The sequence below is a fragment of the Oenanthe melanoleuca genome, chromosome 13 (genome assembly GCF_029582105.1).
Source record: "Oenanthe melanoleuca isolate GR-GAL-2019-014 chromosome 13, OMel1.0, whole genome shotgun sequence".
NCBI classification, from domain to species: Eukaryota; Metazoa; Chordata; class Aves; order Passeriformes; family Muscicapidae; genus Oenanthe; species Oenanthe melanoleuca.
Window position 1 is genome coordinate 14596632 of NC_079347.1, and position 17582 is coordinate 14614213.

At 38.0% G+C, this 17582-nt stretch overlaps 1 protein-coding gene across 1 annotated transcript in view; it reads right to left on the minus strand.

Moving 5' to 3' along the window:
* Positions 1–17582, minus strand: part of DOCK2 (dedicator of cytokinesis 2) — a 150968-nt gene that overhangs the window by 123501 nt on the left and 9885 nt on the right. Inside the window, exons 4-20 of the mRNA XM_056502223.1 lie at positions 15915–15970; positions 15668–15764; positions 14483–14631; positions 12691–12826; positions 11189–11343; positions 10503–10584; positions 9883–10018; positions 9254–9329; positions 8193–8269; positions 7693–7818; positions 6731–6855; positions 5192–5290; positions 3689–3761; positions 3510–3613; positions 1366–1549; positions 1174–1271; positions 98–187 (exon numbers count right to left, since the gene is read on the minus strand). Coding sequence (XP_056358198.1) covers positions 98–187; positions 1174–1271; positions 1366–1549; positions 3510–3613; positions 3689–3761; positions 5192–5290; positions 6731–6855; positions 7693–7818; positions 8193–8269; positions 9254–9329; positions 9883–10018; positions 10503–10584; positions 11189–11343; positions 12691–12826; positions 14483–14631; positions 15668–15764; positions 15915–15970 — 1863 coding nt within the window. The remainder of the gene's footprint in view (positions 1–97; positions 188–1173; positions 1272–1365; positions 1550–3509; positions 3614–3688; positions 3762–5191; positions 5291–6730; positions 6856–7692; positions 7819–8192; positions 8270–9253; positions 9330–9882; positions 10019–10502; positions 10585–11188; positions 11344–12690; positions 12827–14482; positions 14632–15667; positions 15765–15914; positions 15971–17582) is intronic.

Below are 17582 nucleotides of genomic sequence, written 5' to 3' on the forward strand. Positions count from 1 at the left end.
ATAGAGACTAATTCTCTGAACTGAGAAACTTGATAGTTTGTTCAAAATTCTAAGGTTCTTTATTTTGACAAATAAATTCATTGGTGCTGATTCTTACCAGTGCATCAAAGACAAGGATGTCATACTCATTACTGTGGGAATGTTCCATCATGATGTTAAACAGAGCATCCAATGTGTCCTGGAGAAACTACAGAACATGAAAGGACAAACTGATAACCAATTCAGCTTGAAATCCTCACAAGAAAATTTTCTGATAGTAGATTTGGTTTTCCTCGAGTTAGAATTTTACTACCTTTACTGAAGCATCACTTAACTTGAGGAAACATTTCCAAGGGTTTAAGCTCTAGTTGCTTTAATTTTAAGAACCTACATCCTCAGACACATGAGCAATCAATAAGACATGCTTAACTCAAAGCTTATGGAAAAGATAAAAATATACAAATGACAAAACTTGTAAAACTATTTTCCTTAGTGACACAGATTAGTGGTTGCTATTTTCATATATACATGTTGATTAAAAAGACTTTTCCTGCTTCTGTGGTGTGATTCAAATCCTGCTCTAAATCAAAGAAAAGTAACTCAGTGACTTGGGACACAAATCTTTGATTTAAAAAAATCCACTCATCTTTCCTCTTCCTTTTTTTTTTTTTTTACAATTCTCATTCCTTCTCTCCAGAGACATCTAATATCTATATTTAAAACACAAAGGTAATAGCATCAGCCATTTTCCAAAATACTAACAATTTTTATTCATATACTTATTAGGTTAAGAAAGTGCTTTGTTGTGTACATAACACATTTTGGATTTAATAACAACATGTAAATTTATATTAAGAACTGCAAAGAAAGCAGAAGGAATTGTTTGCGATACTTCAGATAGAGAAAAGGAAACAGATGAATAGAGATTGTGGAAAATATTTTATCATTACTATCTTCATCTCCCAGGGATAATCTTGAAAATCCCCCAGCCCAACAATAGCCAGCACCAGAGGTATCTGAAATCAAAAGGCAGGAGGACAGCTGGCCAGGGCTGGGGAGGATCCTGTCCTGGTGTTGGCTTTCCTGCTCCCTCTCATGAGGAGCTTTGTTCATGTCCTTGCAAACTAACAAAGGCATTATGTATGAAGGGGCCTGAAGAATAACTACTATTGGAATAACAATGTAAAGATATACCTTCACTACCTCCTCTCCATCCACAATCTTCAGCTTTTCCAGGTTCTCCTGGAGCAGCTCTGGCTTCATGCGCCACTTCAAGAGGCCCAGCAAGCCCACTGACAGAAATGAAACACACAGACATTAACATTCAAAACCTGATTGATCAATCTGTGCAGATGTTCTCTTTCTAACTGTTCAGGAGGCACCTACCATTCTGAGTTAACTTTGTAGAACAAACAAGGGTTGAAATGTAGAATGCATCTTTTGAGCTGACCGAGAGCCCCCCAGCTGTACTGGAGCTCCGGACCAAGGTTCCGCCTTTGTTCTCTGTGTGCAGACGTGTAGAAGGCAATGCCAAGTAAGCACCAGCATCCTCCATTTTTTTACTGTCCCCCTGAAAAACAACACACCATTCATTACATATTTCACACTATCAGGTTTAAAATTATACTTATTTAGCACTTTCTAAAGAAGCAAACAAAACTGAGGTGCAGGAAGGGACTTTGAGGGGTAACAGCCCTGGCAGAGTGAAAACAAGAGCCAATCTCTCATTAAAATGTCAGTGGGTGTGGAGCACTGCAGAATATTGAGCATCACCTTGAAGACTACACACAGGGTATAGACAACATGATTGTAATATCTGCACACAACTTAAAAGCAGAAAACAGGACTGAGTAAGGAAAGAATAGTAGCACTATTTGATATCCTCATTATAGTTTTATACCTGGACCTTGAACATAAAAGATCAGGGCATGGTAAGATTATATTTTAAATCAGACAGTATGCTGCAGTAGCTAAATGATACAGAATATGCCCTTTTCAGCAGAATGAACAGTACAGAACCAGAGAGCCAACAGAGATTTTTCCCTCCTCTCTTCCATCAACCTCTGTGCTACAATCTCACAGATTTTCTGGGTCTTACCTTAGGATTCCCCAGACAGGAAATGAGGTTTAGACTAAGGCAATAAAAATCACTCTCCTCACTGTTTAGAGAACACAGTGTTGCTTTAACAAAACTACTCCAGAAAATTTCCCTGATGAATTTGAGATGTCACTTAAAGCTACAACCCTGTGACAAGATACGACTCAATTGCAGACCTTTAGTCTACAAATGTGCACGAACAAGCACCTGCAAAAACCATGATCTAGAAAGACATTTTAAAGTTTTGCAGTTTCATCTGGTTCAGCGACTTCAGATGTGCAGTTTCTACTTCATATCAAAGAGGTAAGGTTAAAAATTGACTATAAAAGACCTAGACAGACAAGAAGCAAAACCTTTATGCAGCAAAACACACAGCAGTACTAACATCTATGATTGTATCAGGCTTTCCAAGTAATTACTACCCAAATTTCTGGAAGCAAAAGAAACTCCTGACTTCCTCTTTTTGGGACAAGTCAGACAGACAATGGGAAAAAGGATGTTTTGATCCAAAAGTCTGTCAAAAAGATCCAATGCCTAAAGACAGTTTAAACTTAGCAGTTTTCAAATTACTTATTTTAAGAGGCCAGGTGTATGACTGCTTTATACACTACAGCTTACAATTACTGTTTTTAATACTAGAATAGGCAAGCATATGTCAGAAAATCTGTCTCTCACAACTGCAAACTAGGTCAACTCCATTTAGCATTTCTCATCCAAGATATCACTTTAAAAAAAAATTACTGAGCTGATGCAGAAATGAATTAGGTGGAATTTCATAGCCAACATTAGCCACAGTCCACAATTTTTCTAGTCTCAATGTTTTAAATGATAGTTTCAATGAAGAGAAGATAAATAACTATATGCTGCCATTAATCTCTTTTGGCTTGCCTAAGCAACTTGATTTAGTTGCATGCATCTCACTTGGTATTAATGATACAGCAAACTTGTTTGCTGAGAAGAGTGTGAGAAATAACTTAAGCTTCCTTTGTACTGGAAGTGATTTCAGGTTCTTAGTTCCTACTAGACACCATTCTCCAAGAGGGCAAATAAAGCAAAAGTCAAAACATCTGTTCTCTGCTTCCTTCACAAAGTCAAGCCAAGGCTATTCTTCACATCCAAAACCAAATTGTTGAAACTTTCACTTTTGTTCCTGAGGAACTACACAGCAGTTTAAGACAAGCATTTTCCTAAGACAGCATTCCCAGATTATTCATGAGATAAGTATTCCAAGTGGATCAAACACTTCCTATATCCAGCAAGAGGAATGGTACCCACCCAGGAACAGACCTGCAGCACAGCTTTCTCCATACTGCTGAAGGCCAAAAGCACAAATACCAGTAAAAAGAGCAATTATCTCTCACTGTGCTTAGGTAATATCTTTATGTCATAAAGACATAAAGCAAAAAAGAAAGAAAGAAATCTGAGCCCATACCTTTAGGACTAACAAATCATGGATGCCATCATGGAGAGTTGTTCCATCCTCCTTCATTAGTCTTATGTAGGCCATTGCAAAATTTTTTTCTCCTTTATCTTTAGCTGCAAAGCAAAAGATTTTGGGTTGACTACCCATCAATGAATTAAAATTCACTGAAATAAAAATTCTCTACTTACACTCTTGAGTCGACCTGTGCCTGAAGGTGAAGCGCAGATGAATCCTCTGCATGTCCTCAATGGGGACTGCTACCTTTGGTAAAATCAGGAAACAACGAGGAGAGTTATGGGGAGTGGTTTCACATGTAATGAGCCCCTATTTTAGAATAAATAAGCCCCACTCCTTCTGTTTCCAAGGTGCCTTTCAGAGGCCATTTCAAGCTGCTGAGCCTGATCTCAGCAGCAAAGTGGGGGCTGATTATCTGTTAGACTTTGCTCAAAGTCTGGTACCAGCAAAGAAGTGAAGCACAGAACCCAGTGAGTTAATGCACACAGGTGCCAGAAAATAATCACAGAGCAGAAAATAATCCTACTGCTCACCCTTTTAGCTACAGAGAATTATACACTCCTGTATTATGCAACTCCCACCTTTCAGATACAGAAATTGACAACCAATTTATGAAACAGGTGAAAAGGCTATAAAAATTCCAGCAAAATACACTGAGGATATTTTAGTGATTAAATTTAGTGTAAAGCCTTGAGGAGGATCACAAGAACTTGCAAGTGCTTTATTCACAAAGCAGCATATTTTAGATAAAACATGCTACAAAAAAAAGGTCAGCTGGGTAAGGGAAAGCACAATTTTCAAGTTTATACTTCTAAAAATTTAAGGACTTGCACACCTTTGTGTGCATTCAAAACTTCTCTTCACAAATCTTACTGAACAATGCCTTAATATTATCAATGCTTTTCAACAATATCTCCTGTTAGTGACCCTGTACACAAGACTGAATTATGGAGTAATTCTTAAAAAGAACTAGTATAATAAACAATAAACAGAAGGGGGGAATGTTTTCAAAACAACAAATAAGCTTCTGTTTAAAATCACACTTCCCTTCCCTCCCTGTCTTTCACCATCACAGGTAGCACACCTTAAGGTAATAATTGCAAACTTGTCATACATGGCTATTTTGTCTCTAAAAAATCATGCAAGCCTGCTTTGTAAGAACTGTTTCTGGCAGCTCCTGGGCATTTTCCAATCATAGACATTAAAGCTTGATTAGGTAATTGTCAGTGTTTCTCTAAAGATAAGCATGACAGCTTTTCCTTTTTGAAATCAGAAGAGAGGGTTGATGTTTTCATTTGGGTTTTGGTTTGGCCTTATTTGTTTTTTAATTGAAGCTCCTCATCTCCATTGTTTCACCAAAATAGAACAAATGCAGTATTTCATTTTTGATGAGCCCTGTTAGGACATAAGGTTATCTAAGATGATCTCATTTGTTTTGCTGAACAAAACCTACACATCATTTTCTAGGCCAAATTTCAAGCCTCAGTGATCATGTATCTCTAATAACTGATGGATAACTAAGACTTCATGCTTCAGCTGTAGTCAGGGACAAGATGTTTTTGGAGGAAGATGATGCTGTGCAGCCTTTCCGTGTGAGGCATTGAGAAGTGAAAAAATAAAGTAAAAAATAAAGTGAAAAATAAAGTAAAAAATAAAATAAAGTATCCCTGCCATACCTTCAGTGTCTCCATCCACCGTGGCTGTTTGACCTGGTAGTAAACCACAGATCTGTACTCGCTCACAGGCTTGTCCCCTGCTCCCAGGCAGACAGCATTCTTACAACAGAGGGAACAAAGGGTGCTTAGTGCCTCGTTAACTTGGGTAAATGTTGGTAAATTAACTCCAGCAAAACCAGAAAGTCCCCTCAGAGTCCCAAACTGGGAATTCCACCCTGGTCCTGGGACATGGCTCCCCACCATGGGCTCTGCTTCCCACCCTCACTCAGGCTTGAATTTGGATATGGCATCATTCAAAATTAAATAGCAATGACAGCACCCACAGAGGGGAAGTACCAAGGTGCAGGCACTGCATTTTCCAAACCTCTGAACACAATGGAAATAAAAATTTGCCATAATCTATGGGTACAGCCAATGTAATCCCATTTTACAGGGGTCACACACCGTGGCTGTAAGAGATGTGTGAAGAACATAAAATCAACTTGATTTCTTCATCTGATGAATTCAAGTAACCAACATGCCATCTCAATTAGTCGAAGAAATACAGAAGGAAAATAAAAATTAAAATCTAGTTTCATTATTCTGCTTATTTCTCCATTTATTTTTAAATACTTTCTTCCAGCAGAGTCTCAGAAGCTCTAGGCTGCACACCAGAATATTTTTGTTTATATGTGAAAAGGCAGAATACAGAATAGAGCTAACTCCTGTGCATGTGAGTCATGGTCAGGTGCTGTCATAGGTACAGGCAGTGTTTTGTAATCAGGGCTACAGTTTGTTGTGTGGACCTAAAACCTTGTGTGGGATTAGAAATTTCTTTACTCAAGTTTTCAAATTACATTTTAGGTCAAGCAGTTAGTTGCAGTTCATAAACAAGTCATGAACCACAGGGTTTTATTCCATCTTTATTTTATCTCAGGAATGCCTTTATGATTTCATCCTCATGATCCCAACACTATAAAGCTCAAAAAATAACAGGTCAAAAATCCCCTGAAAACCAAACTGGTGATAAACCCTAAGGAAAAGACAAAGGATCTTCAAAATGGGAATAGACAAGCAAACACTGTAAATATTTATGTTGCATGTGTAATTGTTGTCACTAATTTCACTCTTTGCCATGTACTTAATTCAAGTGACAGTGACAGAGATTTCCTGCACAGATCACACGTTTATGTAGCACAAATGGTACTTCTAACATTTCAGTGTGCAAACTGCATTCCTCCAGGAATTTCCTCAAGAAAAACCCTAGAGTAAGAATGCAGTAATTGTCAGAATCAGCATTTGTTCCTTGGCACAGCTAAAATAGGTCATTCAATGTTATTCCTCGTTAAAATTTTATGCAAGACTTTTATAGGGCTTTAATAGACAGATCACTTTAAAAATCATAAAAATTATTTGTCACAAGATGTCACAAGATGACACAAGTAAGGGAATTGAGTTTTTAATAGTGGTGTTTTATTAAATGTGTAAGTTAAGCCTTACATCAAAAATGCAGCTCGTGTTTCTATGCCCCTCACAAAGAAAAAAAACAACAAAACTTACAGGCAACACTTTTCCTTCTTCATCACAGACACACATTATCACTTCCACATTTCTCTGAGTTGTTTTATTGTATTTATCAAAATCTCCATACAGCAATGTAATGTATATGTCATTTCTTATATCTCCTAAAAGAGAAATGGAAAGGTTAATAAGCAATTAAAATGATCTGAGAGCACAGGATCAGCTGAACAGCACCAGAGTGCCTCACTGTCTGCTGTGAAACGGATTAAAATTTATTATTGTCCATCTGAACTTGAATTTTCAGTTCTTTATCCTTGCTGAGGCAAAACTAGGATGTGAGGAGAAGCCAAAGGGAGCTCGGAGTGACTCGAGCAATTCTCGTCCTGCCCCGACACCTTCTGGTGAGCTGGAGCATGATCCCACTGCAGAGCTCCCCGAACACTCTTTTTATCTCAAACAGCTCTCCTTCTGCAGGGAGTGTCACATTTTAACCCTCCCCTCTGAAGGAATTCATATGACTTTTAAAAGGACCGAAATTTTTCTCTAATTGGGGCGAGGGAGGTTTCCATCATTTGTTTTTTCAAAAAGGAGCCCAGCAGTGAGTGATTCCCATTGGAAAATATCTTGTCATACACACAAATGAAATCAAGATATTTCACATTCGTTTACTATTATTAAAGGACAGCAATAACTTACAATGAAAACAAGGTTAATTTAAAATTCAAGTGACATCCACCAGAATCTTCTTACAGGGTAAGAAATTTATGTACAAGGAGGTAGGTTTATCCCTCACTGCCTGGATTTTATTTTTCCTGTTTAAGTAGTAAAAACTACTTTCCAAGGATTTCACTATTTTTATAAGCCTCTAATATGGGAACAAAACTCACCATGAGTGAGCTCTGAGTTAGCTAATACAGAAATAAGTAAGGCAGCAGCTGATGCCTATTGACATAGGGAATGAGCAGAAATCCCTTCCTATCACAGAACAGAGCACCTCCTACCTGGCATGATTATTTCAGGGAATCCCAGCTTTCTGGCAACAACTGTGGTTCTGTCTACAAGGTGTGGGTAATCCTTTCTAGTCTGAGTGACATCTCCAACCAGCATTTTCACAGTTACCCACAGACCTGTTAGGACAAAAAAAAAAAAACACAAAAAAAAAAAAACCAAACCAAACCAAAAAAAAAAAAAAAAAAAAAAAAAAGATTACATTTTTGTTAGGAAAATAAAAATAAATCTGTCTTCAGATGATTGCTGCTTCTATCCCCCCAAACAGGGATAAGATTCTGCTTTTCCTACTTCCCATAGATGAAAGCAAAAGCTCTACAATGCAAAGCTGTCAATACTAATTTAAACAGCCCCTAAAATTCTTTAACAAACTGATGGTTCCTCAATGGCAGCTTCAAAGGTGACCCATTTCCATGGTAGTACTACAGCTCCAACATGAAATGAAGTTTCACAAAAACACCACGTTACTTAAAATAAGGAAAATGTACTTTACCTTGTCCACCACTGTCACCTTTTGATGCAGTGATTTTGCTCAGGAGACTGTGTAAAAAGTCATTCTCTGCCACTACCCTGCAAGAGAAACAGCAATGTCTGCTCAGGAATTAAGTGCTAAATGTATCAGACTCCATTTAGAACATAAGTGACTAACAGCCTCAGTCTTTGCAGTATTGCCTGGTTGTGGTATATTTGGTATTTTTATTACCTCTCACTCAAGGTGCAGCCCACTCACTTTCAGTTGTGTGTACACTGCAGTGAGGAAGAGTCAATCAAGCTCCAGGAGTGGTGTTTTGTGAGTGACAGTGTGAATGCACTCACCAATGTGCCACTCCAGCTCAGTCCACTTTCCCTGACAGCCAGAAAAATGAACTTGGAGTTTTTATCAGCTACTTTTGAATTTAGAAACAAATTCTCACATAGCAAACATGCTGGGTCAAACTGGAAACAAGTGAATAAAATAAACCAGTGTGTCATAGCTGGGTGTTTCAGAATTAAATTTACCCTCCATAGAACATAGCAGCAGTGCTATGTAGGACACACAGAGTTATTTCCAGTATTTCCACTGGCATCACTGCATCTGATCTGCGAGCATCAAATTTTTAGGCAGCTGCTCTGGCATTTCTTCTGAAGATAGCATATGATAATTCTATTTCTTTTTAAAGGAAGCACAGTTTGTACTCAGATTTTTCTCAAATTCTAAACAGAATCAAGCTAATAAAACAGATTTATCCTTGCTTGTAAATCTCACTTGTAACTGTTTGACTTGGGTTTGTGAAATCAGACATGGTACCAGCTGTCTGAAGGACACATTCATGGAATTATTCATTAATTTTATGTGCTGTGGTACCTCTGCAATTCTACAATGCCACTTAAAGTCATACCTAAATAATTAGCACTATTACAACATAAAATTGTTAAAGGAAAGATTTCTTATTCTTTAACCATTTCACAGATTGTTACAGCCACAGAGATAGATAAACAAATATCTTCTTTCCCATATTAAAAAAAAAAAAAAAAAAAAAAAAAAAAAAAAGAAGATATCTGTGATGCTCTTACGGGTGAAAGGGAATGAAATGCTGCTTTTCCTCATCACTTTCAGATTTTCCTTTTATGATATCTGTAATATCCATGACTAGAAGAACAGAAGAAAAATAATCATAGAATATCATCATAGAATCATCAAGCACACATAAAAGCATTTTAGAATAGCTTCTCCTATCTATGAACATTCTTGTGCCTCAAGGTAAATGTGGATTTTGCACCAGCAGGGGAGGGGCTGTGGGGCAGAGCATTTTGTGCAAAGCCCACACTACAAAAATGCTGCTGTGGAGAGAGAGGGAGAATTCAGACTAGCTTTAGTGTAAATTTGTGAATACAAGTATCAGAGCTTTGGTGGCGCTTTGGGACATGATCACTGACTTTATTTCATCTGCAAGGGAATCCATTTCTAAATTAGTTCTGTGCTTCCAGTCACACAGCTTGGCACTACACGGATAATTAGGAAACTAAATTCAAAAGCGCATTTCTGACTTGAACCGAAATGCCAAAACGTAGGTGCAGATTTTACAGCCTTCAAAAAGTACAGGAACCAACTGACAGAGCTGATGGCTATTCTGGCAAGTCTTGGTGGAGATTTAGTATCCAGGGCTGCAAAAGCCACAGATCCAGGTGGGGCACAGCAGTACCTGCCACGCCGAAGGGACGCCGCAGCCCTTGGGTGTATTTCTTGGAGTTGCTGTCCCTCAGGTCCATCCTGCCCACCCGCACGATCTGGCAAACTAAATAAATTCTGTCTCTGCTAAGGTCTTTATTCCCAAGATCCTAAGATACAAACAAAAAAAGAACCGTAGTGTTACTTGGGGGAAAAGCAAGTTGTGAAATTGAAACAGGACCTCCAGTAATAAACTGAATCTTAGCAATCAATGGGGGGAAAAAATAAAAAAGGCCCCCAAACTAAACAAACCCCAAAAAACTCAGCAAAGAAAAAAATCTGAGCACATCAAAAGGATGGAAAAACTGACAGTTTAAAGCTTGAAAAAAATACAAGGTAAGGTAAATAGAGAGAATAATAACAATCAAGAGATACAGCAGATAAAACCAAATAAATCAAATCATCAAGAAATTCACGAGGCAGCAAAGTGGTCTGAAGAAAGGCCACTGAAGCATTGTCACTGCCTTAAAGAACTCAGTGACTGTCACCTTGCTCTGCTTCTTCATCTTGATCACTCTTTATGAGATCTGACAGTGGCCACAGAGAAGAGAATTGCATTTGCAAATACAAAGGGAAGTAAACTGGAAAACTTACTGTGAACACCACTTTAAGATTGTTGAGCATATCAATTTCCTTTGGAAAGCCTCGACTCCCCCACCTCACCAGATAGTTCTCACTGTTTGGAAGACAAATATCTCACTGTCAAGTGATTTAACAATTCTCCCTTAAAAAAGCTGCATAACAGACAGTCTGTGGTGATGATTCAAATCTAATACCAGACTAAAAAGACAAGAAAAACACTCTACAAGTATCAATAGTAAATTTTAAATGAGTAACTTGAATGTAACACAAATGGGCACCTTCTTTTTGAGGCAACTTTAGCATTGTCATAGTGTGTTTGATGGGAATACTCAACAGAATCTTAATCTACCCAGAAATTAATAAATTTAATTCTTTTTCCACTCTTCCCCTTTTAGCACTTTACTCCAAACACCACAATATTGCCCATCTAGAACAATCTCTAAAATTTGGACTCAGGCTTTTCCAAACTTCTGAAAAGTTCAATCCAGGAATTACCTATGAAAATATTTGGAAACTCAGAATCCTTTAGTAGCAGACAGCAAGAAGATCTGTCCATGCTTCCCTTTGCTTTTGGTTCCACTCCTTTTATTTAGATATTCTTTGCACTATTATAGTATTACAGCACATTGGTAATTATTTTACTTCATTTTGGCTGGTTCCCTTTGCTACTCTTGTGCAGTCAGAGGAGGAAGCTTCACCTTATAATTGTTGACTTCTGTGGGTCGTACAGGGACATAAAGAGCTCTGCATCCTCCCCAATCCGGCACACAAAGTTCCTCACAAAGACATACAGGCTGTGGGTGGGGGATGAAGACATTCTGGAGTATGATGCATAATCTGGTTGATCCTTGGACTGCTCAGGAGGAGGAAAATCAGTTAATAATAATCCATGAATTGAAATGGGGCTATACTACAAGCAGTTTTACCTTCTATATATGTAACAGTTAAAACTGAAAATGAGAGCAGGGAGTGGGACTCAGCAATTATAATTCCCTTCCACCTTGTGCTATTCTATGACTTCCATGTCTTAGGCCAGTTCTTCAGCCAGCAGGCAATGATGGAAAGGGGAAATATTCTCCCCACTCTTAAAGAAAAGAGCAAATATCAAGATGTCACCACAGAGACAAGTCTACAAGCTTGAAAGAATTTATTTTTGAACACAGTAGGCTGTAGCAGAAGCCTATGATCCACATCACAGTGGGGCTGCAGAGTGCTAGAGCAGCAGCAAAATGAAGTCAGACTCTTTGAAGAGGAGACAATAACATGCTGAGACCAGGACACAGCTGAGCAGGTCCACTGACTCAAAAACAGGCTCCTGAATTCCACCTACCTCCCATCTGAGCTACCAAGCAGCAGCTTCTTAACACTTCTAAACCCATTGTTTGTCCCTATTTTTAAAATAAGTCACCACAGTCTATTGCAGACCCCCAGGTTTCATCTTCCTTATATTGTCAGTTAATTACAAGGTGTTTTACAGTGATTTGTCATGGGTGTTACTGAAGTGTCATGACAAACCAACTATTTTCTGTTTGGTGTTTTACTTGCTTTTTTACAGTTTCTTTCTCATAAATGGAGAAAAGAACCAAAGAGGCTTACAAATCCCTGCAGAGATTTAATATTGCAAAAGGTCAAGGAAGTGTAGTCACCTGCTTTGCATTTAAAAGATTTAATTTATGCACTTGTCAGCTTTGCTTTGGCACATGAACTTCTGGTGTCTAGAAGATTATTCTGAATTTACCCTAGTTCCTCTTCAGTGAGCTTAAATTCTTCAGCTCCATCAGACTAAGTAGCAAGCAGCACCACTTAGCAAACAACCAGGGTAGTCACCAGATCTTGTAAAAACAAGTTGTGGTCAGTGCTGCTTTCAGCCTGAGCTCCAAGAGTCTGACTATTCCCTGTGCAGTTCAGACTGTTGAGCAGTCCATGGATGGAGTGGAGACATATTTCTATATAAGAGCTCAGGGATGGATTTAGGACCAGCTCCAAACACGAGCTTTCAGCCCAGCCCACAGCCCAAATCCAGTGTACAAATGCAATTCAATTTGAGGCTTAGCCATATTTATAACACAAGGCTGGGGATCTACTCTTAAGTCAGAGGAAAAAGTTACCACCAAATTTTGTGGTTCCATCCTTCAACCCTTAGACTAGTTTTTCTTTGGATTTTAGCAAAGGAAGCATCAAGTTTACCAGTCATTCCTACCATTTCCTCCTTAATTCGCTCTGTGATTTTATTAGTTGCTTCTTCATGTGCATGAAACAGGCTGATAACACTGGTTTTATCTGGATCCAAGATATTGCCATCTTCATCTCTAACTATCAGGTCTAGCTCGAGTACTCTGTGAAAATACAAAAAGCATAATGGTAGAGTTATTTCCTTCTATATAAAGCTTAGAAATGGAATAAACAAAGAGGCATTTAGAGATTTAAAGTTATAAAATTCAAACACATGCAACAGTATTTCACTGAAGAAAAAATTAACTATACCCCATGATGTTTTTAAGCTGCTGTCCAGTATTTATGAGTTTTTAGGAATGTCACCAAAGCACTGAAATGCCTCTCACATAAAACAGATGAAAATTATGTTCAACAATTTCTTGCAGTCTTCATTGCTTTTAGCTTTTAACACTCAACATTTGTAATTGATATGTTTAGGGTCTTTCTGTCATCTTCTGTTTTTATGTTGCTCCCTCACCTCTCTGTCCCAATACTTGGATCTCTTCTGCCCTGCTCTCATAGCAATCATTCCTTTTTTCCTGCCACTCTTTTGCCCCCTCTCCCACAGTGACCCCTCAGCCTCCATTGTCATTTCCCCTTTATTCCTTCTCCACAGTTTGGCAAGTTTCCTTCACACCACACAGCTCAACCCCACGCTTTCAGGAGCTTACAAACACTTCCAGCTTGCAATCCAAATAATTTTAAACATCCCTTCACCCTGCTCTTCCAAGGAAACACTTTGCTGTCTCATAATACAGAAAGAATATACGAGTGACAAAACAGAAGTCTGAAAGCAAATTAATTTTAATGTTGCTCTAATCACAGCTCAGCTTCTTTGATTGGAGAACTTCCAAATAAATTCTGTTTTTGAGTGAGCATTCAGCTCCACACAGTGGAGTAGGATATGTGGATTCTGCAGTGTGCTCTGTGTGAATACAATTGATTACAAATTTGCATCCAAATCACAGTGAACATGTTAAGAATTTCAGAACACCTTGTGGTTATTTTTTATGTTCAGCCACATGTAATTGTAGACTTTCAGCTGCACAGAGGCCTTCAGGCCACAACAACCACAGTCACTTAAAATAGCAAAACACAGTTTATAAGCAGATTCTAATGCCTTTAAAAACAATACTGTGAGGACTTTTTTACCAAGCTCTCTCTCCCCTCCACCCCCTTATCAGATGGTGGGACACCATTAACCTCACACAGACCCACAGTTTTGCCAAAAAATATGTTGTGCTGCAGTGACTTTTTGCTAGCAAGGAGCAGACGAGACACTTTGTCAAGTAACTATTCTGTCCCTGGCAGTTTCACTTCTATTACCAGAACCAGAAATCAGCCTGGAAATTCCCTAATGAATTGGGTGTGGATGTGTTTGTTTGCAGACCTAGAGCATTCTGTCAGCACCACTCTTGAGGTCCCTTACTGGACACAGGCCATGTTTGTGACAGATGGCTGAGTTTTGGGCCCCCAGCATGCTGGTGATACATGTACACACAGGCTGGTTATCTGATCTCTTATCTTCCCAACTCACAAGCTCATGTATTTATAGTTAAGAAATAAATCAATATTTTGAGAAAGCATTTTGCTATGAAAAGCCTCATTGTGGTATCCACGATCAGCACAGGAGTCACAGGGAGAAGTCTGAAAAGGAAGATTTTCTGTGAGCCACACTTCTGAATTCCAGCCTGTAAACATGAAAACTTGACCATCATCTCTTTGCTGCTGTGCTTTGAACTAAATCATGCTTTCCAGAAGCAGTGTAGGCCACTTACTTGTTACCATAGTCAATTTTGGATGTGACTTTCTGCTTGAGCTCCTTGAGCTCGTCCTTGGGCAGGGTCCCGGACAGCAGCTGCGACCGCCACTCCATCAGGTCACACATCATGGACTGCACCTGCTGGAACCGAGCTGTCTTGTTTGACTAAGGGAGAAAAAACCTCTGTGAGTTTCAGGCTAAGAGCTGAACTGAAACACTGGGCTTGACAGCTAAAGGCTACATGTCATAGGTAATGCTAAATGAAAGCAGGAACAAGAAGTAGGCATAATAGTGATGTCTCATGCTACAGATCTTTAAGGACAGAATAGCCCATGTGATCCTAAAGAAATAAGATGAAATTTTGTATCAGGATAGGGAATTGTGTTATTTTTGTTCCATTTAATTGTGTTGTTTTAAAATTGTTTAACAAATTATCATCAAGAGAAAACATTACAAAAACTATTCTACTTATGGGAACAACAACGCTTGATTGTGGTATTAACACATTTAAGAGAAAAATGTGAGAATACACAAAAATCACTAAAGCAGCTCTAGTGTCATTCACTGAAGATAAAGCAGGGTTTTCATTGCTGGCTTGATCAAGAAGACTAAAAAGTGACAGGTTTCAGAAAACTGCAGCACATTCAAGATGCCTTTGCCCCAACAGAGACAAATTAAAAATCCAGTGGCTGGGATCCTGGAACAGCCAGCACAATTTTTGAAATGGCTAATTATTAATAACTACTTGCTCCCAGTAACCCTTGAACAACTTGTGTTCTAGCAATCCAAAAGCAACATGAATCTTTTTCAAATACATCCCAGTTACCTTTATATTCCTATCTGGAAACTTTTCAAAGCAACAAATCAAAATTACAAAGAATTTATCATGCACAGGATACTCAAGGGTGAAACAACAGGCATGAAGTTACACCACTCCTCAGCAATGTTAACTTTCCCTTTACAGAACCATCCAGGCTGGAAGAGACCTTCAAGATCATCCAGTCCAAGACTGATGGCTGGACTAGATTTAAACTCACATTTAAAGCCACTGAAGAAAATCTTAGCAGTGAGAAAGCAATTTCTTAAATCCACCCAGACCCTGCCCTGGATGTAGGAAGAGACTCTAATTTGAACAAGGCCCCAGTGTGCATGAACAATGAACAGGACTGACAGGCAACAAGCTGCATGTGAAATATCCTACCACATAGAGCTGCTTCCAGATGCTTCCCCATTCCCAGAGAGTGGTGGTAACTTCTTGGACTAAGGGAATCTCAGAAGGTATGACATTTTCTGTATGTCTAGGAAAGAGAAGGAAGGATCACAAAGAGTGTCTGTGTTTCATGGGTCTGTATTTATTATACTTGCTGTGGGTGAGGTACATAAATGCCTTAAAACTCATTCTTCAGCAGACAACCTCAATAATGCAATAAAACAGATAAATTCAATACCTTTTCTTTTCAGCAGCAGCTTCCTTGATGTGGATGAAGGATTTAGGAAATATTCCCTGATGAAGGAGAAAAGAATTATAAATCCACACTTAGTCTCCAAAAACATTCAGGTAACAACCATGACTGTGAGCATAAACTGCAGTGACAAACTGCAATACCTAAACTAACTCCTGGTTAGTAGGTTTTATGCCTAGAGGGATGCATTTCTATTTCACAGACAAATAAAAGTTTCTCTTCAAATGTAGAATGCATAAGCATCTTTCTTCCTAAGAAATACCATTTCACACACCAGAAAATAATTCAATTAAATACAATTAATAAAATACTAAAATAATAAAATAAATTAAAAACAATTTAAATTCAGTAAAGAAATGCTGTGTCTGTGCATCATCTCACATCTATTTTAACTGACCTCTGTAGAAAATAAATGGTCACCAGACAAAAAGTTCTAATGTGACTGTCTTTGCTCTACAAAAGCTGAAATGTCTCAAGTCATCCTAAAGGAATGTTTGACAATCTGCCCATGACAATCCTCCCCTGAGCTGGCAAATCTCACCTTGGTAATTAACCAGATCCTTCCTGGATTTTTCTCTATTCAATAACTCACATATGGTACTTCAAGTACCACAATAATTCAATAACAAATGTGCTACTTTACAAAGCCTTTCTCTGAATTACATTGTGGCTTTTATAACCATTTTCTTTTAAGCACTGGATCTTAATCAAAACATAATCATTTCTTATCACTTCCACATTTTTTTCATTAAGATTAAAGTTCAAAAAAGTCCATGAAGAAGGAAAGTAAAAGAAAAAGGTCCTAGTAATGGTAAATTTAGTGATATCTTAGTACATAAAATTAATTATACTTCTTAAAGCATGTTATGCATGGTGATCTTGAAGCCCTTTAGCAATATTAGGAATTAATTAAGAATTAGTTATAAGGAAGTGGTTAGTTCTGGTAAATATTTTTCCTTTTTAGTTTTAGGCTAAATTTTAATTGATAAAAATAGAAATGTTATGTAGAATAAATGGCAATAACATTTTCAGTCAAAAGCAATGTCAAAGTAATTAAAACACAGGTGTAGTGTTTTAATACATTTAAATTTAATACATTGCTCTTCCCTAGAAAATCTTATACCAAGAAGAAGATACAAACAAAGATGCTTTTCTTCTAGAAAAGTGCAATTGAAAGTAAGAAGTAATTTTCTTGCTACTTAACTCAGGATTCATCATACCCAGGGTAAAAACTTTTCCTCTGTGACTTTCCATTTTCAGGTCTAAGAATACTGACTTTATAAAAATTCATATGATTTTTGTACATTATAGATATTTGAGAACTTAAGCCTCATACAAGTTGCTTATATTGTAACCTAAAGAATCCTTGGGAAAAGTACAGGAACAAGCATATCTAGCAGCAAATTGATTCCAAATTCAATTCAAATGGTGGCTTCAACAGTTGTTAACCTGAAGGCACAGTCATTTTTCTTCTTCATTGATCTGCTTTTCCCAGTCCTCACTTCTATTTACCAACACTGCCCAGGATGAATGCTGATCATTTTATTCATCTTGGAAGGAAAGAGTGGAAAGAGCTTGAGAGACCAGAAGAGAGAGATCAGGACCATCTAGGCAGAGATTCTCAAAATCCACTTCATGGGCTGAGCCCTTAAA